This window comes from Geospiza fortis, unplaced genomic scaffold (assembly GCF_000277835.1).
Source record: "Geospiza fortis unplaced genomic scaffold, GeoFor_1.0 scaffold120, whole genome shotgun sequence".
In the NCBI taxonomy this organism is placed as follows: Eukaryota; Metazoa; Chordata; class Aves; order Passeriformes; family Thraupidae; genus Geospiza; species Geospiza fortis.
In genome coordinates this window covers 1,768,972-1,791,555 of record NW_005054364.1, presented here as the reverse complement: position 1 = coordinate 1,791,555, position 22,584 = coordinate 1,768,972, and the positions used below count along the sequence as shown (strand labels likewise).

At 41.1% G+C, this 22,584-nt stretch overlaps 1 protein-coding gene across 1 annotated transcript in view; it reads right to left on the bottom strand.

Moving 5' to 3' along the window:
- Positions 1-2,543: 2,543 nt before the first annotated feature.
- The window catches only part of CNTNAP2 (contactin associated protein like 2), a 1,021,786-nt gene continuing 1,001,745 nt past the window's right edge, over positions 2,544-22,584 (bottom strand). Inside the window, exons 23-24 of the mRNA XM_005424150.2 lie at positions 14,127-14,198; positions 2,544-13,161 (exon numbers count right to left, since the gene is read on the bottom strand). Of these exons, the coding sequence (XP_005424207.1) occupies positions 12,962-13,161; positions 14,127-14,198 (272 nt within the window). The 3' untranslated portion in view covers positions 2,544-12,961. The remainder of the gene's footprint in view (positions 13,162-14,126; positions 14,199-22,584) is intronic.

The following is a 22,584-nucleotide window of genomic DNA, read 5'->3' as shown; positions in this document are numbered from 1 at the left end:
AAAGACAGAAGATGAGGTGCATTGTTCACAGTTTGGGGAGAAGCAGTGCTCAATCAGCTGTGTGCTGGAGGATACGAATGAAATGGAGGATACTATGAAATGTAGAGGTACAAAACACTGGGAGAGGCGTGAGGGAGTGGCACAAAAGCTGGTGGGAGAAACAAAGCTGTCAGAGTTGCTCTTTTCCTCTCCTCCTGGGGCTTTTGACTCCAGAATCCCCCACAGGGCACTGCCGCACTTAGAGATTCAGACAAGATTGGTAATCAAGATGAGGTAAACCCCTCCTCTGGGAAGAGACTGCTGAAGAAATGCATCATGAAACATCACAGATGTAATCCATGAGAATGGAGAGGTTTGGAGAGGTCAAGTGCCTCTGGCTTTTCTTGGTTTACATGGGATCAGGACCCTGGGGTAGCAGTGCCTACAGCTCTTCCTGGATGTGAATGTACCAAAGGTGCTTTTCCATCACATAGGTTTAATCCAAAACCAACCTAGCACAAGGGAACTTCTGAAAACAAAGAAAAGCAAGACAAAACAACCTCTCAGCTTTGATGGCTGATTCAGAGGAGAAATAAAGCAGGTCTTTCCCTTGTCTGCATTGCCTTCCTAGGCCAGCCCCTTTCTTTCACCCTTGCTCTCAGTTCAATGACTTTCCAGGCCCTCCTGGGCTGCAGCAAAATTAACAAAGGCTCTGTCAGGGCTCTAGGAAAAATCTTTCTTTCTGCCATCCCTGAAGCTTGTTGTCTTGCTCTCCCTCCAGCAAGCCTTCCAGCTTCAGTCTGTCCCTGCTTTGAACTCCTTGGATAGGTCACCTCACACAGGTCCCCCTGCCCCTCTTCCCCAAAAGCTGCTGCTGCTGCTCAGGCTGGAGCTGGCAGGGTCAGGCAGCCTGCGGCCATGCTGCTGGGGCCTGTCTTTGAACAGGGAGGGAGAAAAAGCAGAATGTCTGTCTGCCTGCCTCTCATGCAAGGAACATGACTCTCCATGAACAGTGATAGATGAGGAAGTCACAGAAAAAAATAATTCTCTAGAGCAGGATCAAGCTACAAATCTTGTTAGGTGGTGATGGGAAGTATCAGTCAGAAGTCAAATCGCACAGGGCTGCAGATTTATCTGGGTATCAAGGCTGTGCAGTCTGTCCTCAGTGTAGCATTACAAAATGCAGTGATCTTTGTGGGCACGTGCAGGGATATAATTGGAACTGTGCAGAACACAAATTAGATTGGAGAGATTTCTTTTGCATCTCTGCTTTAAGTCATGGTGAGGTTGTTTCATTAGCAAGCAGACATAAAGAAAAACTCCCCTTCTTGCTCAGTTGCTGGTGGGTTTTTAAAATTAAATAGCACAGCAATTCACAGTTTTGAAAGGACTAGAGCTGTGAGGAGATCTCACTTGTTATGCACAAGCACATGGCAAGTAGATTTGAAATAAATGATTACACATTTAAAAACACCTCTGGCCCCAAAAGTCCTTTTGCTGCCCATGGTTGGCAGCTGAGAGGCTCTTCTGAGGAAGTAGAGCTTTGTGATGTGGACTTGCTGTTATTGTTGTCCCCAGACATCTGCTTTTGGGCATGACAAAACCAGGCCATGAGATGAGGCACACCTTTGATCTGACCTACCCTGGGCTGCATCCCTCAGAGGCTGAAGGGACCTCCTGAGATTCCACTGGCAAACCAGAGGGTTGTCAGAGATGAGAATCCCTCTGCCCTCCAATCTCCAGGCAGACCTTCTTTCTCTTGCTGAATTTCAGGGAAGGGCTCACATGGTGGCCTGAGGGAGGAAGAGCTGCCTGCAATTGGGAGCCAGCTGAGGAAACCCAAAAACGTTGCACAGAGAGGCAGCAGGCCATTGCACCATGAGTATAACAACAGTGTGGCTTTCTGCTCTGTGGGAAGCACTGGCATGTCTTCAGTGCTCACAGCTGGGCTGCACACAGAGGGAGAACTGGCAGGAGAAGCAGGAGTAGCAGCCCATTGTGTGCCAGCAAGCTGTTGCTGGTCTGCAGGGGGCCAGGGCAGGAGGATGATTGCAGGGAGAACAGGCTCTAGGATGTCTGTCCCCCTAATGAGCAGCTCCATGGGCAACAGTAGTCACTGTTCAGTGACCACGTGTCCCCAGCCTGTGGTGCACCAGCTCTTGCTCTGAAGGGACCTAAAGCTTCCTCAGATTAAATAATCAATATTTGCATGTGCATTGGTCTGAATTCTTTCTACTGATGTTATGAAAACATCTGTAAAAAATCTCAAGCCAGACAGTAGTGTGACCAACCACTTTTGTTTCCAAAAGAAACTGGGTCCAAATTATTCAGAAGATTCACCCGTTCCCTCCATGGAGTCACTCTACACAGAAATCTGAAGAGCCCTCTGCACTTTATCTCAGGCCCTTCTACACAGTCTGTAAAGGTTGTTTTTTTGGTTTTTTTTGGTTTTTTTTTCATTTTGTTTTGTTTTGGTTTTTTTTTTGTTTTTGTTTTTGTGTTAAATGAAGATGTCAAATATTCCAAAGGAACCACACATGCAGACACACACAAAAAACCACTCCTCATCTGGCAAGGCTCTTTTAATGTTGTACTTTTACCAAACCACGGTACATACTTCAAATAAGGCCTAACAGATTATACTCTTTATAAATTTACAAACAGTTTATTCTCCTTAAAGAGATCATATTACTTTTATCAGTCTTGTGTATTTCAATGAATTATATGTTTATTCAAGCATAACATAGCAAATGTAGCCATAAATCTTTTAGACTAAGTGTCTATAACAGAGGAATCTCAGATACACTATACTTTCAGATTAGGATGTTTTTTAATATACACATTTTTGTTTAGTTAGGGTAACCATCATCTCCTGGTTATGCGTCCCATGGGAAAATTGTGCTCAAGAAAGAAACCTGTGGACTAGAGTAACTGCAAACAGAGAAGGTCTTGGTTCACCTGACAGGAAATTAGGCCAGCTTTGTAGGCACATAACCCTGGGATTGGCTTTCCACCTAGTTTGGAGGGAAGGGGTGAGAGGCTGCTTTTGCTCTCCTAATAGCTAATGGCCCTGGTCTTTTCCTGGGTGCAGACTGCTCCACAGCAGCAGGAACTAGATCTGTAAGAAAGGACAACTGCATTTCCATCCCTAAGCAACAACCCAGGTTATTGAGAGCTGGCTGGCTGGTAGAGATTAATTACTCAGATGTGGCATACAAACAGTACTTAAAAAAAAAAGAAAGAAAAAGGGAGTAAAAGGACAAAGCAAGTAAAATGACCTGTTTCTGTAGCAATTTTCACAGTCTTTTGCTACTGCTATGTATATGAATCTAATTCTGAACCATCATTCTTGTCCTAGTCTCTGCTGATCCCTTTTCTGCTCACAAGGCTATACCCATAAAACAGCAACTAGCTGTTGCTAGTTTTCTATCTTGTGAAGCAAAGCCAGCAGAGTACCTCACTACACTGTGAAACCCCCAATAGACTGCTAAAGAAACTGTGCTTTGAGGACCTCACACTGAGCAACATCAGAGGCTGTGCAAGGCAGGTGTTTCTGATGTGTTTTATGGCACCAATGGCTTCAAACCTTCTCTCAAAGACTGAGAAATAGGTTCCTGCTTGAGCCCAATATATCCCTGCCAGAGAACCAGTGAGGAAAGAAAAAAAAACCAACACTGAGACAAAACCCAAATCCAAACCATGCAAATTATAGTTGAATAATAAAAACCAAAATCCCAGCCCGTACCCAAAGTGTCCCTTGCAACAGAGACAGCTGATTGCTTTCTAAACTGCAGAACCAGCCATTTCTGTAGCTCCTAAATAACAAGTTTGGCAATAGTTACCATGCACAAAGTAAAGGCCACTTATAAAACATCTCCATAAAAATATCTATTTATCTCTATATCTCTATTTATATATGTCAGTAAGAAGCATCAGACTGAGCACAGCCCAAGCACTCCATGATGGGGGGGAAATCTATTTAATCTCCATGAAATTAAGCACTCTTAGTTAGGATTGGCATCCACATGTAGGATTAAGTCAGTACAGGTAAATTCCATCAGGCTTCTCTTAATTAGCACTAGTCAAACGGGGTAGCAGAATTGCTGGGGAGCTGAAGCCTCTCAGGAATATTGTGCCAAATCATGCTGTTGTGTCAGAGAACTCCCTGGACTCTGGCTGCTCAACGTGTGAGTCAGCTCATTAGGACTGAAGATAATTTATGTGATACCTGCCCAGCCAGCCCACTGGTGAGTCTTGATCCACTGAAGAGCAGAGGGAAAGTTCCCCTTTGCTCATGTATGACTGAGACTGACCATGCAAAGCAGATCTGTGGAAGGGCAGTTCTCTGTGTTTCAGAGTTAATAGCAACCAAGTGATGCCTTAGCCTTCTTTATTCAAGTGACTCTGATCCCTTCTCTTAGAAGTTGGAGCTTCAAAAGATCAGATACAATGCAGGAGTAACAATAGGGTGAGTGTAGTATCTCAGGTGTTCCACATACAGAAGCACTTTTTCCCTCTCAGAGATGCTGATCCAATGAAAATAAAATTATTTAATAACCAGTGTTGAGGGTTTTCTTGGATGTGTTCATAACAGAAACCTGTAGGAGTGCTGACTTGTTGGCCCTGTTGAGCTGGACCTTTAACACTCCAAGAGACTAAAATCACTAGAAGCTTTTATAATGTAATTTTTTGGTGTCCTACTTTGGAGATTACCAGCAGCCTTGTATAGCTGCTATAAAAGCACAAGGGAAGTTGATGGCTGAGAGTTCAATCTGACATCTTGTGGCCCTAAGAAAAATAGATGCTAGCTTTTGCCAGGCATTAATTTCATTATTGATATCTCTTGGGAAAATTTGAACCAAGCAATAGAAAGTAACCATGCTGAATGGAATGAAGTGCAGCTGCCTAATTTTCAGACTCCCTCTGCCAGGCAATGCTGTGATTTTGGAACAGATACAAACAAGTTATAAAATAATGCTGCAGATGGCAGAAACCAAACTTGCACTTTCAGTCGCTGAGTACCATGAACAGATAAAAGCCTACTGCAAATATAAAAGATGACAGGAATGGAGTGGCCATAACCCGTCCACTACAATGATTACATTTTAGGATGGTGAAAGGCTTCACCTTGGTCAATGTAGCAAGCATGACTGGGAAGGAGTTTAAAGGTGGCAGTAAAAGGTAGTAAATTTGTCAGTGAGAGGGAGCGCTTCTAAAGTAGAGAAAGAGATGTGAAAAAACCCAGAACTGTCAGCAATTTTCTTTCCTTGGAGTAATGGGTAGAGGGGTTTGGAAAAAAGGAAAGTAATGGGTAGAGGGGTTTGGAAAAAAAGAAATATTAGCTGTCTACAGAGATCTTACTCCTTACTCTTACCAGGAACCGTGCAGTGAAAGGGACTTTACACTGTGCTTCAGAGTGTGCAGCAAAGGCTTGTTACCTTGCCCTGTTGTAGCAGTTTATGCTCCAGGAATAAAGGTCTCATTAGCGCAAGAGAAAAACTCTGCAGACAGACCTTGATTTTACAACAGAAATAACTTACAGCTAGCTGCTGATACTGTGTCCAGTGTTTTATGATGGCAAACCATAGATCTACTTCTAAACGTTTGCCCAAAGGAGTTTTTCAAGACAAAGCAGTGCAGGGCTATTTGTTCGACTTGTGAAGGATTTATTGCCCGTGGCAAGGTCAGACTCCTGCAGTGATTCACACACTGTAAGCACGAGAATGTGCACTTTAGAGAGCAAACATTAGCATACAGGGGATGGCTCCCTTGTCTTTATTCAGCCAAGTTTATCTTCCATACTTCCACACAGACTCGGCTAGTTGCTCCACTGCTAACCAAAGCCATGATGAAATGAAGGAGAGCTATTAGGCCGGGAATGCCCCAAATGAAGCCTGCTTCCACCTGACCTAAATCATCTAAATTTACTGTTTTCTGGCTGATTCAAGAGTTTGTTGCCTTGCTCCAGTGACTCTATCTGCCTTAAATAGCCTGTTGATAGCCCAGTACCCTGGAAATGGAGTCAATGGGGGAAAAAAGCATTATGACTGGACAGGGTGCTAGATTATCTCATCTAGGTTCCCTTTCCCACAAAATGTTGGACCAGAAGGTGTTTTGTGGTCCCTTTCAATTTGTGATGTTCAGTAAGATGGGGAAAAGGTGACAAAAGGCAGGGACAGGCAGCAACACATCTGAGACTTGTCTTCTAAGCAGGTAGAAGAGTTTGGGTCTTGTGACTCTGTACTCTCATCAGCAGCCTAGGGCAGCTTGTTTAAGCTTTACATCTTCAGCTGTACTCTTGCAACAGCCTATTTCAAAGCATATGAAAGACAGGAGCTCAGATATTTTGGCCAAAAAGGCAATGAACATGTGGCAATATATAACTGGCAGCAGCATTGTACCTACCCCAAGCTACTTACTGGAAGGCAAGAAACTCTTTCTGGTACAGCTTCTTTTTCTGCATGCTAAACATTCTCTGAAGTAGTTTCAGCTCTGTGAATTCCAGTTATTTACCCACCTTTTCAATAAATTAGAATTTCTTAGAGCAGCTTTGTGCTAGAATTCAGAATGCTAGTTGTTGAATATCATCAGTATAAATACCTCTGCATTATAACAATTAATATGGTGATAGTACATCTCTGACCCTTGAAGACAGCAGAATTAAAGCTATGGAATCTGAGGAAATAACAATTTGCCCTTCCTTAATAGGCTATTACATATCAAGTGAGAACATTAATCTATGGCAAAACTAAGGATACACACTTTTATGTTTGTTGTTTAATCCAGATGGTCTTAAGCAAAACAACAGCAGTGGGAGTACAAATAGACATTATTGGAAGCTGCTGAATCACAGAAGAAGCAGGATGTACTTAATTTGTTATTTGCTTATATGTATATTTCCCGAATATTATCTTACCCCTGAAGTGGTTCTAGTTGTGCTTAAATAATTGCTCAACTTTGCTCACATGATATTTTGAAAATAGAAGATTAGTGAAAAGAAATACTTTTCTGTGAAAGAACCTGTTGATACCAAAATTGTTTTTACAGTAAGTGACTTTTTAAAAAAGACTTATTATATAAAAAAGCCACAAATTGACTGCTTTTCTTCCTGATTCTTAAGTTGTTGGCATAATAAGGGTTTTGAGCATAGTGCCTCAAGAAAAATCTGCTTAGATGTGAAAGTGAGTTAAAAGAACTGTGTTACAGATTGCTAAATAACTGTTTTTCCATTATCAGGTCCAAATCTTGTCTCATTTGAGGCACCATATGTGCCTGCTACTGTAGGGCACAGCCTGAGTTTATCTTAAAAATCACACTTAATTTCAAGAGCGAGTGATTTTGCTAGCACTGCAGACTCATGGATTTGGAGCAAGTTTGGTATCTTATTCACCCACATCATGGCAGCAAGTGCCCAAGTGGTGCAGACACTGTATCCTGAACAGCCTTAGGTTTTGGAGGTGCAGGTGCACACCCACATGGCTGTGGTGAGACATGTGGCAGCAGAAGGGAGCAAAGACTCTTTGTGTCACAATGTTCAAGTATCAGTCAGGCTTTACACTTGAACCTTCACTCCCATCTCTTGGTCCTAGAGCTTTTCTATAGAAATGAGAAATATTCCTGCATAAAGTGTGCCTCTCCTTCTGCGGGTTTCAACAGTCAGCACAAAAGAATGGTCAGAATGTGGTCTGACCACATTCTAAACACAGTATCCCACCAGGACTTTGCCAGTGCTATATTCCACAAAGGAAGTTAAGGTCTTGGATGGATCCAGGGATTTGGTAGGTGGTTAAGGCAATGCATGCTGTAGACAGACCAACAGTGCCTCTGACTCAGGTGGTTGCTGCACTGATGCTTCTTTGCCTAGGTTTCACACTCTCCCATTCAAGTGCATTTAACACAGTTCTTTTATAAAATGCTTCGTGTCATAAAAATATTTTAAAGCCTGATAAAGTAGTTTATTAAAAGGAACAGACACAAGTCTGTTGAGCTGGGCATACATTGTTCTTGACGGTTTCAATAAAAGGCTCTCATTCATGAAGGAAAAGACAGAGTTATGATAGAAAAGGAAGGCAAACAACCCACACTCAGTCATTTGTCGTATGTAACCCTTGTTAGGCTGGCAATGCCACAGAATCTGCAGTAACAAATTTGTTTGAAAGCAAACTGCTTGCTGCTATCTGCAAAGTGATCAGAAAGGGAAAAAGCAGAAAGGCAGTCATTAAATTTCTATCCAAACCCTGCTCTCAGACCGTCTACCCACCTCAACATGTACAGATGTACACTTTGTAACAGGTAACACTGATGCAAGAGGAACATACTTGCACTTCAATAAATCTTCCCTGGTTTTAGGACCCTCTCTTCTTATCTATAACTGCATTCTGAAGTTTTTTACCTTCTTTTCATGTACAAGGGGTCTTTTCTTAAGAGGCCTTTCTGACTTCTGTCCTTTCCAAATTGATTTCCTGGTACTAGAGATGTTAAAAATACAGGCAACAATAAGAATATACAAAGCATGATTAAACAGCTGTCATGGTGATTAAAACTATTTCAAATGTATATTTCTCCTTTTTTTTCCCTCCTCTTTATTTACCAATCTGGTTTCTAATAGAACTTTAGTTAAAAGGAAAGACATTTACAGAAGATATTTCTGCATACAAACACACTGCCCTTCATTCATTCTAATTTGCATGCTGTTGCTGTTACCAGGCAAGATTTCTGTTTAATTTTTCTAGGATGGATAATGACATCTGATCACCAGAATTTAGGTTCTGCTTTTCAAGAATGACACCCTTTCAGGATTACCATGCTTGATGGAATGTAAAATCATTCATGGGATAAACCATATTGAAAGCTATTGCTTGTCAAACTTAGCTTCGCATTTCAAAAGATACCCTGGAAATTAGACGCATCTGCTATTAAAGGACATTGTTTTAATTAAATGAATTCTTACCAGTATAATAAACTTGTACATATACACCACTGCTTTGGCAGTCTTACTAAAATATTTGTGACGCCCATCCTCTCACAGATGTCATGCTGCCTAGAGCATGACCTTAAAATGCAGCTGTAGCTTTGAAGTGGTAACTGCTAGAAGAGATATAAAAGGAAAGGTAAAGTTTAAGACACAAATAGTACAAAGCGGAAATGCTCCAGTACGTGTTAAAGATACATATTCCTATTTCATACATCTGAGTTTTCAATCAGTAAATATGGAATAAGCAGTGTGTGAAACAGCTGATTCAAAATCGCCAGACTGGACTGCGGATTTTCCTTGAGACTGGGTTGACATCAAAATAAGTTTTCCATTGTTTTGGCTCCTTGGAGCTCCATGTCTCATTACCTGGTGGTCTGCAAGTCTTGTGAATGAGAATCCAAAATATTGCTTACATTATTTCACTAACACTGGGAACCCTGATCTCCAGTCCAGTCTTGCTCTCCTCACTGCTGGTGGCACTTTTGCCGTTGTTTTCCGTGGTGTCAGGAATGACCCTTTAGAAACACAACTGGGACACTTTGGTTCCCAAACCAGTACAAGAAGCTACATTTCTCTGCACAGTTCAAATAGGTGAAACAGCTACAAAACACATGATAAAAGACTGATTATTTTAATATTCTTTGGGGAAAGTACAGAGTTTTACAAAAGCAGGATCCACTCTCCCCTCAAACAGATTTTCCCTCATACCTGTTGAACAACATGGATTTTTGGCACAAGTAAGAGTGGGTGAAATAAACTATGGATGTTGTTTCAGCCTTCAATGATAGGCTTGCAGTGGAAGAAATTCTCAGAATAGATACAGTGCTAGCAAAATACACAGGCTACATCTCCTGCTTCACTGCTCCTACTTCACTGCCAGCATGCTGAATGACCAGGGCCTATAATTAAACATACACCATTCTCAGAAATGAAATACAAAGCAGAAAGGCAGGAATTCAGCCAAAGTCACCAAAGCCCTCTACAGAGACAGCTGCTTGTTGATAATATCATGTCTAAGGTCCAATTTAAGGAGAATCAAGAATTCTAATATTTAAAGGTTTCTAGGTTATGAAAGTGACTGTATTTTAACACAGCACTAATGTATTTTACAGAAAAAGGTCCATGGTGTCTAGTAAATGGAGAGGTGCAGATGACCTTGACTTGATTTCAGAAATTTAAGCTGTTTTTCAAACTTAAGACACTAATTTATAACTATTGTTTATGCAATGGTCAAAGGTTATTTCCCAGAAGTTCTCACTTAATCTCCCTGGGTTATGGGAGATTAGCTGGTAATTTTTTAGAAAATCAGTGAATAGATATGACAGGCCTCACTACCATAACCAGAGACAACTGTCTCTTGCTTTGCCAAGAATTTGGTTAGACATGGAGACCAAGCCATCTTTCCCTTCTAATGCCATGCTGAGGCTTTTGGCCTCAGCACTATTTGCACTATGGCTGTTAAATTTGTCTCTCCCACATAAAGTAGCAGAAGACTCTAGTCTCTCAGGATACAGAAGTCTGATCTTCCTCACAGACATTAAATTCAGATTAAGAGTGGTTTTTTCCGCAAATCAAATGCCAAACTATGCAAATGATGCTCTGTTCGCTTCTCTTGGTAGCTTGAAGTTGCAGGCAAGGATGTTTTTCAGAGTGGACTAAAATACCATTGAAATAAAATGAAACATAAAATCATAGAGAAAAGATAATGCCTTTTCAACCTTACAGAGACATCTGGGATTTCTAGGTAGTTTGCTGAGTGGTGGTACACGGTAGATCCATCCCCTGCTGATATTCCCCAAGGTGAGAAGACTCATTTTGCACCCATGATTAAACCCAGGACTCATCTGCTTGATTACAGACAAGAGAGGCAGAGATTAATACTGGAGGCAAGGCAAAAGACTGCAGAGCACAAGAGTAACAGAGGTAATTTTTATGCCTACCTGAACCTCTCTGCCTTGTATGTTACCTGAGAAACAGTAATTGCTTTTAAAACTGGCAACTTTTTTGTACGCTAATTTCAAATCCATAAATAGAAGAAATTAATGGGCTTGATTTGCTTGGATATCTATGTTCAATGATAATGTTCCTCCAAAACAGGACTTTAGGCTACCATCCTTAAAACCCAAACGACCTTGCCTGACTTTCTGACAAATTGTGCTTATCAATGTCTTGTCTGGTAAGACTCCAATATTTTCTTTTCCCTATATGTTTTTTTTTCCATTTTTAAAGTGTCAATTAGAATAATGAAAGTTGCAACAAAAGAGAGAATGAAATCAAAAATGCCAGCACTGCTCAGTGCAGTAGATTGCATGTTTGGGTGAAAAATAAATCTTTCGTGTGCAGAAAAAGGAATTAAATCTGTGCATACTAAACCAAGAAATATTAAAGACAAAGCAAATCTAGGACTGTCAGAAGAATAAATACTTTTAAAGGGAAATTCCTGGTATTGATTCTGTTCTTTCAGCACATGGCAAAGCACTGCAGTATATTCATTACTTCATTCTGTTCCACTGCAAGACCTGTCCACTAAGGCCTTAAATTCCTATCAGTTCAGACCACAGGAGAATCATGCTTCTCTATAGAGGGCAAGCTAAAGCTTTGTTAAATTATTGCCACTAAAGAATATTAAGTCTTCAGGCTGCCGCTTTGTCTTTCCTGCCAGCTGCCTGCCTGCTGCTCAGGTGACACCTAGGACTTTCCTGATTTGAGAGGAAAAATGGGATGCAATGCTGTACTTGGCATTGGCCTTGCTATTCTTAAAAATGCCTTACAAAGACAGTAAAATAGTTGGGGTAAATCTCTGTATTGAAAAGTAACTCTCCCCTGTGTGCTCTGTGTTCCTCACGTGCTCAGGAGGCAGAGTTTTCAAGCTTCCTTTGCCGCACCTTCCTGGCTGTGCAAACACTGCCAGCGGAGGCTTTCCTTGCAAAGGGAGTGAAACAAGGGATTTAAGGAATAAATTGCTACTCTCAAGTTGAAAAAAAAGGATGTGAAGTCCCTGGGTTCAAATGCACTGAGTAAAGCTGTACTAATACTTCTATGACAGCCTATTAAGAAGAAACAGAAGCAAACAAAGTCTGGCTCTAATTCCCTACTACAATGTACAGAATATGCCAATATGCCACAGGCAGAGCTGAGTTTAACTTGGCATGTGCCTCAGGTGGTGACCTGGTGCCATGGACAAAGACACAGGAACTGACTAGGTCTACAGACTCACACAGCATCATCCTCCCTCAAAGACCAACAAAATAATACAAAAAACCTTTAAAGCCTCCTGTGCTTTATGATAATCCTCTTTAGTAATAGTAGTCATAATAACAGTATTTTTACATTGCTGATGAGAATTGCACACAATCAGTGAAGTGCCTGGGTCAAGAAGATGGGTCCTGCCAGGGCTGACATGGGCGGATGAGATGTTGAGAAACTGGTGAATAAGATTTGCATGAGTCCTCACCCCCTATCCCACCCCCCTGAATCAATGTCACCCAAATAAACGGTGATGTGGTCACAAAGGTGTGGGGCTGAGGGTGGGGAAGTGGCCAGCCAGGAGGGAACACAACGTCAGGATGAAAGGGCTGCCACTTGCTCTCAGGACAGAGCTATCCACATTTTAAACAGCTTTTAAAAATATAAAAAACCAGCCCTGTTTCTTGTCACAGGTATCCAGAACATCTCTAAATACACACAGAAATAGACAGGTATTACTGAAAATTGTAACCAGTGCTGAAGCTGCAAAACTGCTCTTTGTTGTAGTTGTTGGGATACAGAAGGGGCAATTTGCTGTAAATAAATGTTAAAAAGTATTTTTTCTTAAATGCTTGAGATATTCTTTTTTTTTCTCCAGTCTCAGTGGTATTTTCCTGTCACTTGCTCCTCCAGTTGTGCTGATCTTTTTATCCTATGTGTGCTCAAGTGTCCGACACAGAGTGTTCTCTCTCCACTTCAAGAGTCACCCCAGTCCCACCCTGGCCCAGCTCACATCCCACCCCAGGCCCCATCCCCGTGGGCTTAGATAAGCCATTCCTTCTTGCTCTCGTCGATGGTCTCCGTGAAGTTGGGGTCGTTGTTCATGATGGCGGCGTCGGCGCTCTCGGCTGACTCTGCCCCTTTGGCCTCGTTGGTGTGGTAGGTTCCCTTGTGGCGGAACATGTAGCGGATCAGGAACACCAGGGTGCACAGGATGGTGAAGATCACCACCGCGATGACGCCTGCGCACAGGAGGGAAGAAAAGATGCCCCCGGTGAGACCAGCTGTGGGCTTTAACACAAAGAAAGGACCCTAAAACTCCTCTGAGCTGAACTGAAGCTACTCGGGCGCGTGGGCATCACCACAGTTGCCTGGTTTCCACTACTCTAATATTTATATATGGTTTCCACTTTATACGAAATGCAGCTCCATGAAGGCTGCTGGTGACTCTCATCCCATAGGTAAAAACTTCAACATTAATACCTACTTACAGACCTAAGCTTTGCTGACCATGAGGCAGAGGGTGCTGAGCACTCCCAGAACTGTGGAGTGTATTGGTGATGCGTGGGCAGCTCTTGGAAGGTGGAATCTGTGATGTTCACTTTCCAGTCAATGGTTGTAAAGACCTATCCTAGCTCCTCTACATGTCCTTGAGAATTGGCTTGGTTCACTGTTGGCTCACATCACCCACTAAGCACTGGCTCCACCGAATTGCAGATGTTCCCACTTTATCATCAGTTCTAGCCTTAATTGCTCTCCCTGCAATGGTCTATTTTGGGTTCAACCCTGTTATAGAGAACTCTCATGAGTGTTATTCCCTTAGGTATCTATGTGATAAAACAACACTGTTCCTGTTTGAGCCCTTCTCTACAGGCAAAGGAATCTTCCAGGATGATGATGTTATAAAATTTTCAGAAAAAAAAAATTGTTACCAGCCAGAGTTATGTTATGCCATAACTAAGTGTGGCCTGAATTTTTCTGAGGAATTCAATTCTTTCCTTCCAGTTTTGTAAAGTTTCAAAGTATTAGGAAAAGTTATAAGTAATAATAAAAATATAAATCAGAAAGAGAAGATTACACAGCAAATCAAGACTAAAGGAACACACCTAAACCGGATATGGAAATATGCAGTCTTATTACCAACTGCAATTCAGCCATCAGAGATATGTACTGCAAAGTGTCTTGGAAAAATAGACAGTTTTCTTACCTCCAATAATAGCTGAGTTTCTGTTAACTCCATCTCCTATAGCTTGACCATTGTATGGAAAATCAGCACTTGCTGTAAATAGAGAATTAAAGATTCAAGTTGTAAATAGCAGTGAAACTTGTGTAAAAATTCAGAAATACATCCAACATCCTCAGATACAACTTAAAGAGAACTGTGATCTATAGATATTTATCTATAAATGAATAAAATCAAAAAGATCTGCTAATATTGTCTAATCCCTCAGAACTACTTGCTTGCTCCTCGTAACAAAAATAAAATTAAAATAAAGGCGATACCCTCGGTAAGGATTGCTGTTGGCACAGGAAGACATTTTGTCCTTTACTAACATAAAGTCAGTAAGTCTGAAGTGGTAAAAAAGCACAAAATGAAACAAACCCCTCTCTTTTAAAAGTGTGTGATCATACTTGTTATTACACAGATTTTTGCCTTTGTCACTGCCACCTATTATAGGCTTCAGAAGCTTTCAGGATTTTGTAATCACCACTGGGTACCAATTCAAGCTCCTTGAAAGATAAAACTTGAATCCCTTTTGCTGCTGCACAGTCCAAGGTAAGAGAGGGGCTGCAGCTTCTGTTGGTGAGAGCCACAGAGCAGCCACCCCACAGAGCACATGCCAGCACTTTTGCCATTCTAGGAGAAAGCCCAGCATGGCAGCTGAGCCACTGCTGGAGCTGCTTTGGAGCTGAGGAGTAAGACTGTGAGCTGGAGGAGATGAGGCATGGGAGGCTGTGGATAAGGACAGCCTCCAGCACACAGGTAAGGAGAGGAAGTACAGGCAAATATGCCAGCATTCATTTGCCAGTGACCTGAAAAAGAGAAAATCCTTGCAGCAGAATTGGATGAAATTGGATGAATTTGGATGGTAGCCTTGGTTTTAACTTCCAGAAAATATCACAGAGGCAATCCCATAAATTAAACTTATCAGCATTTTCTTTATAGTCAGACATAGCAACTGGACACTGCAATGACTAAGCAAGCCTAGGGAGCTGGGTGAGCAGTTGCAATAATTTCTTTCTTTGCCCCTGGACTCAGACATTGATTTTAAAATAGAGAAAATGTTGTTAAAAGTGCGTTAACTGGAGAAAGTTAAAATAATCAAGGATATGAACTGCTTCTCACAGCAGCCTTTAAAACCCCACTGTATTTTCTTTGCTTGATGGACTAGGTGATACTGTATGAAAATAATCAGTTGCCTTTACAGACCAGTGATGCATTCAGTATACCAAAAACGGGCTGAGGGAATTCAACTGTCTTTCTATTACCATGGACTAAAATCCATAATAAAGTTCCTTCTGTATTGTAAAGCAGCTGCACAAAAGAATGAATGGTTTCAGCTTGCCACATGGCCTGAAAAGAGGTTTGGGGCTAGAGTAGCCCTCTGTGTGCCTACTCTGGGAGAGAGTTGAACCAGCTGTGTGTTCAGCAGCTGGTTTTTGGCCAGCTGCCTGGGGGACAAACAGGAGTGTGCTTCTCAGAGCTCAGCAGAGGGGCCCTATGCAGCAGTTTTTGCCAGCAGCACTTGTGCCTTTGACATTTGTTGGTGCTCTGGCTCCTGAAAACCTTCATCTGCACCCCTCTGAAATGAATCAAGCTATAAATTGTAGAAGATAAATAAATACCTGGTTCCATGTCAGTGACTTTTGCTCGAAAGAGCTGTGCCAGGACCATTGATGAAGACATTTTGGCACAGAATCTATAAACATACCCTTGCAGTGCTAAAAGGGAAGGGCTGGCAGTGGGAAATCCTACTTTTAAACCTGCCCTCCCTGCATCTCAAGGAAAATCCTAAAGCCAAATAATACTGTGGGGAAAGCATCAGTTTGCCAAATCACAAGGAATTCCTCTCTGCCATTCTAACCCAAAAGGAGGCCCCTTGTCATCCGAGCAGAACCACAGGCAGTTAACAAGTCCTAGTCTTTGCTTTACAGTTGGTCTCCTGTGTCCAAGAAATCTGAAAGAAATCTGAAAACCTACAATGGTCACAGCTCCTCCTTCCCTTACGATTTAATATTATATTTTATCTTCTTTTCAAAGGTTATTTCAAGAACAATGGCACTAGTGAAGTGTGAAGAGAGAAGAAAGCTGCTGTTCACGGCAACATGATCCCTCTTGAGCTGCCACATCACACTGGCTGTGCTACAAGGGACTCCTGGCAGATGGAAGACCACAGTCTGTGATGTTCAACAGGCACAGAAGCACACTGCAGGATAAGGAAAGACATGATACAGGATGTGGAGCTCCATCCTTGATCTTGTCTGAGAGCTGCTGCCAGGACTGGACCAAATGCCTCCCCACACAGCTGCTCTCCATGGCACCCAGACATCTTAGACACTCAGGAGGAGCTGTCCATGGGATCAACAAGCACGTGTGATTTGCTCTAAGACTCTCACCTCTGACAAGGAGGGAACAAGAACACGTGTCTGGAAGCAGGGGACACTAGTTCAGCAAGAGCTCATCATCAGATTGCCAAAACTGTGCCCTGCTGCAGCTGCTGGAGCACCAGGTGTGCTGCAGGGGAAAAAAATGGAGCTTAGACATTCATGAGTCTTTTTTTTAAAAGCACTTGCAGCAGTGTTGGCAGATATTAGCACCGTAATTCATTAACTGCTGTTCTGTTATTCTTGTGCCACCAAGAGACCTGCTTGTGTATTATGGGGATTTTTTGACTGAAAAGTATCTAAAATCTCATCCAAATGTGAGATTATAGAATATATTTTGCTGCAAAAATATCCATACAATTTTTTTACTTGAAATACTACTATAGATGGATAAAGAAGAAAGAAAACAACTAATTAGTTTCCTTTTTTAATAAGATGTTCCCTTGAAATTCTTCAGTAGCTTCTCAAAAGATCAGAAAGAGCTATAGGTCAGAGGTCTAAGAACCACAAAAGGAGAGCTATAGGTCAGAGGTCTAAGACCACAAAAGGCAATTCCTACCACAGCAATTAGGCAGAAAAGAACATATGAGGGTCCTTGACCCTCCAAGATTAGCTCTGAGTATTGTACCCAACAGGTACCAAGTGCAGGTATTTCAGACAGTAGTTACATCATTCAAACACATGGGGAATCCTCTCTGACCTTACTACAGTCACATTCCTTGGCAATATTAAACCAAAAAGACAACTAAAAAGAGTTTTTCTTCCATTGCTGCTGGAATTCAAGAACTAAAAGAGGAAAGAACACATTACAGCATGCCGACAAAGGGACGGGAGTAATACTGATCCTCTGGTAAAAGCACAGAAAATGATATAAAGTGCTGTTCATAGGCTGTAAAGAGTAATTCCTAAAACAAATCTTCCCTAGGTTTCTCCAAGTAGCCATGGTCTCATGTGTGTGATTCAAAACACGAAGAAAGGAGCAAAGAGCTTTTTAATCTATCTTGGGAAACAGAAAATCTATCCTGAAAAGCTAAATATTGACCCAAGAAATGTCCTGCCAGCTGCCTGAAATCCTCTGCTCACGCAGCTGTGGCACAGGGCCATCAGTTTGCTGTCACAGCACACCAAAGACCTTTTCTAAAAAACCTGCAGCTAGTGCAGGGACAGATTGCTCTGTACCAGGAAATGCTAAGCTTCTCTGTGGCTTAGGAACATCACTTCGTCTGCTTCCCTTCCAGGATCCAGGATGGCTGATGCTGTTCTTTGCATTGCTGTTCTTTGCTGTCTTTCCCCAGCAGCTCATCAGGTTTGCTTCAAACCCCACCATCCTGAAGCTAACTTATGTAAAAGGACACAGCACACTTTGCTTTCTCTTTCTTTCATGGGTTGCTGCTTACAAGGCCATAGTTTCAATAAGCACAGACTAAACCTACAGAGTCTGTACTTATGTTTTGCACATTTCAACTTTCTGTTATTAGGGTAAATGGGGTTGAAGAAACTTTACAGCACATAAAAGGGTGGTTAAAGACTGACTGCAGGCAAATTCCATATTCTGGCCATCATTTTAATGACATTTGAAGCCTTAGATGACCACAAAAATGCAGTAGGAGACCTACCATCCTTTAGCATGTCCAGCATGGTCATTGCCACAGTCAGATGCAAAACAGCAGCCCTCAATGAATGGAGAGGGAAGATGGGACTGGATAAACAGAGCACAATTAGGATTAGATGTTAAAGATGACAGATGTGCTTGGTTTAGCTGAGTGAATTAATTCTGCTTCATTATGACAGGCATGATTTTGCATCTGCCATTTTCAGAAGGAAAATGTTTTACAATGGATCCCACATAAAAGCCTTTAGCAAATTCACAAAATTGAGATAAAAAAATGACCTTGGTAAAGTAGCCCAGAAGGTGAGTGTGGGGTGAGAAATGGCCAAAAGGCTGTTCAGTAAAGGCAAGGGCAAACCCAAAACTAAAGCGAGGTGGGCATTTTCAGGTAAAAAACAGTATCAAGAAGTACACACTAAAAAGGCAAATTTTGTTTTGAGATACATTAATAGGAGTGGTTATACATAAGTCATTGAAAGCAATTTTTAACTGAATTTTTTTTCTTAGTGGGCAAGTCTTGATTAAAATATACCACACTACAAAGGCAGATACAGTTTAGATTTGCTCCAAAAAAGGAAGTGTGAAAGTTATCACAGGTCTAAAACAATCAATGAAATGTGAAATACTGGGAAGTGAGCTTGTTCAGACTAGATCTTATGTGCTGTAAGACTTCTTTGGCCTTTCATCTTTACAGATGTCCACAATTTTGAGAGGTGTCCATCCATTACGAAAACCTTTCAGGGTTTTCACGTAAATAGGAACTGGAGAAGCAATCAGAACCACCAGATCTAGTGATCACAAGGTCTATAAAACGCACATCAATCAAGGCATTGATTAGAAGCAGAACAATAATAAAAAATAAAAGATGTGAACTATAACTCCTTCTTTCTAATTCTATTTTGCAGCCAAGCATCCAAGAATTGACTTTGCAATGACAGCAAACGCTCACTTACATGTTAGGATTTTGAGAAAGTGTTGAAGACTAGATCCATTCTCTGATCTGGTTCTCCATAGGACCACAGCACAGAGAAAAATAAAAGCAAGCTCTCTGGTGTCATTCTGTAAATTATGTCAACTCTGCTGGTCAGGCGAGGCTGTACTGCTGTGGTTTGAAATTACAGAGCTCTCCTTATTACAGACTCTAAGTACAGAACCTAATTGCTTGACTCTTGATAGTAGAAATTAATGTGCAGTCACAGCCCCTTCCCCTTCCTGAAGGGACTGGATCACCAGTGAAACTCTAAACACAAGCACAGAAATGATGGAGCAGGAGTAAACAACGCCATTACACAATCCTACATCAAAGGTGAACAGCACAACCCTTACAGTGCCCTTTTGTGCTCATCCCACTGCCTGTGCCCATCCCATCCACTTCTCTCCTCCTGAGTTTGGCTCCGTGAAGAGCTCTCATGACACATAAACTGCAGCAATTCAGCAAAATAAAAAAAAATCTGAAGCAGTATGAAAAAAGCTGTCTCTTTTAATGCACTTTTTTTGTGTCCTTGTATTGAAAGTTCATATGTTTTTATCTTTTAAATTAATGCATCTATTTTTTTTCCTACTTATCTAAGCTGAAAACTCAGAAATTAGGAAAACTACCCTACTCCTGCTTTTCTAGGCATTTGAGAGCAGATTCTGAGGGAGGACTGTTTAACATTAAACTCTGTTAACAGAGTTTAATTGAAGTTCTATGAGCACCAGGTTAAGTGTTAACACCAAGAACGTGGCTGAAGAGATTTTTATCATTAAACACCTCCAAGTTTAAAAAAACCCAACCTCACACTTATCCTCCCCAAAATATCTAAATATATTATTAACCATGTTGTTTGTAAAAGGTCAGCTTTGTTCCAGCATACTATGTGGGGTCAATCATCACTCCTTGAATTTTTAGTGATGCCCCAAGTGTAGTGTTAGAGGGTTACATGTATGTCCCCATTATGAACCACTTTTCTGAATTTATGGAAATAGAAATCTTCACAGTCACTGACTTAATAAATTCTTTTTTAGCACAAGCTACAGGATATTGGAAAAAATACACCCACTTAGCAATTCTGTAACTACCAGAACAGACGTGCAGCTTAGAGGGAAAATTGGGGCTTTTAATTTAAAAAATGTCATCTTCTTCTCTCTGTTGCCAATAATGCTAATTATTTGGAACATGAAAATCTCCATGTTGGAACAAAATTCACTAATTTTTTCAGTCTTTTACAACCATCTTGACTGGGGGGACAGAGAGGAAAAAATCCTCCAGTGCATTATTGTTATTTGGACCAATTACTTATACTAAGTTTTGTCAGGTATGTTCAGTTAGATCAAAAATATTTTGAAATATTTTATTTTTCCTAAGAACTTTTTGTTGAATCTCAAGCATTTTTTATGTCAGCTTCTGGTGAGTTCTGCTGAGAGAGATACATGCACAAAGATAATGGAAAACACAAAACCTGTGGGTTTACATTTCTAGTGTGAAGGCTCTCCAATTGCCTCTTTTTATTCCAATACAAAATGAGTATAAATGAAAAAATCCTCTTAAATGATGGCTTAATAGAAACTTAAACTTAAATTGTCCTCTGAACACCCTTCTGCATGCAAATGCCTGGGACAGTGGGAAGGTCAATGGGGATTATAGAAGAAAAGTGTTGTTAGATATTACTGCAAAAAAAAGCATGAATTTTAGAATGAACAATGGAAATGCTAACAATGAACAATGGCAGTGCTGGGAGAAAATGAAGTGAAAGCTCCCTGGTCAATGAACTGGGACAATACAGACTCTCAACACTAGACAGCAGACAACCTAATCAGCAAAGATAGCTATTTGTGAATTGCTGTGCTACCAACCCTTTAACTTCCTTCTGCAGGTGAGCTTTGCTGTCCATACTCTTAAGGAGAGGAGGAAATGGAGTTTTACCAATGGCTTACATTAAGATAGTTGTACAATAGCCATTTTTTGTTTTTGTTTTTTTTTTTGTCTTGAAAGGTAATCTTCCTAGCAAAGGGACTGGAAAACTTGTGCTTTATTAGGAGACCAATGCTTGCAGCTCGAACTCCCCCAGTCAGTCCTGGATGAAATACAAAACAGGGAAAACATTCCTGCACTGCCTGTTGGGATGGGTTAGGTGATTATCCCTTGCTTTCCCCTTTGTATGATTGTTTCACACCTTCTTTGGCACACAAACAAGCAATTGTACAAAGTAGTGGTAAGGCAAGACACTTCATAATACAAACATCTGGTACTTGTAAACTACAGAATTGTATTCATTTAAAAAGGAGAACAGACATTTACCATCACTTTTTGATTTTGTTTATCTGCAGTTGAACTTCAGCAAGTTGGATGTCCGAATTAGTATTTTGAACATTTTCTCTGCTGGATTTCCAATTGATTTGAAGCACATTAGAGCACCCTCATCCATCAAAGACCTAAACTCATCTATCTTTTAATTCCTGGTAGCAACATCTGTTTGACACTGAGTCTCACTATGACTCCAGACAAGAGTCATGCTGGCCTAAGCTATCACTTCCATGAAAATTTTATGAGCAGTGCCTACATTTCACCTGTTAAAGAAGAGTCACAAATATTTCCTTTTATAATTAATGTAGAAGATGAAGCGCTTTGGTGCTCTCAAAGGAACAGTGGAGTTAATGCTGGTCAAAGCCTCGCTGTATATAGCTAATCACTGACAATGGACCCAGAGGGAATATGTGAAAGAAACACCCCTCCCCTCCCTCCCAAAAGCAGAAAATCCACCCCAATGAGCATGAATACCAAACAAACCTGCAAACTTATGACAGTTACAAAAAAGGAGAAAAAAAAAAGAGAAAGACTCGGATTGGGGATAAGAAATGGGTCAGATTGGAGAGTTTAAACCTAAAAAACCCTTTAATAGCTGTAATGACCTGACTGTAATCTAGAAGAACCTCTTACACAGGAAGTAAGTGTGTTTCTGCCTGAGGAAAGGAAAAAGAAAGCAGTCACAAGAAGCGCTCAGGTATCTAAATGCTTCCTTCTCTACTCCATTTCCCCTCCTAATTTATGCCATCTCTATGTTCCAGGTTAAGATTAGTACTTGTGTATAAAATAAAGTCTTTGCAGAAGGTGGAAAAGACTCTCTTTTTAGTATTAGCACCTTCGCTTGACATTAGGTAGTAGCATTAATATTCAAATCACTGCTTATGAAACAGCTACAATACTGGTCTGTCAACGAATGCCAGAAGAATTTACAAGCTTGGCAGTCTGCCAGCTGTCTGATACACTAGACAGAGTGTCAGAAATCCCACACAGAAATTACATAGTCTTAAAGTTAAGAGAAAGCTATGCATAATTGTATGAAGGAGCTACATGAGACTGAGGGAGGCATTTTTATTCCAAATCAATAGAGAGATTTGCAGTAATTCAAGCACCATAATTAAACCCTTTAAAGATGAAGCACTGATTGTGCCAAATTTCACACAGACG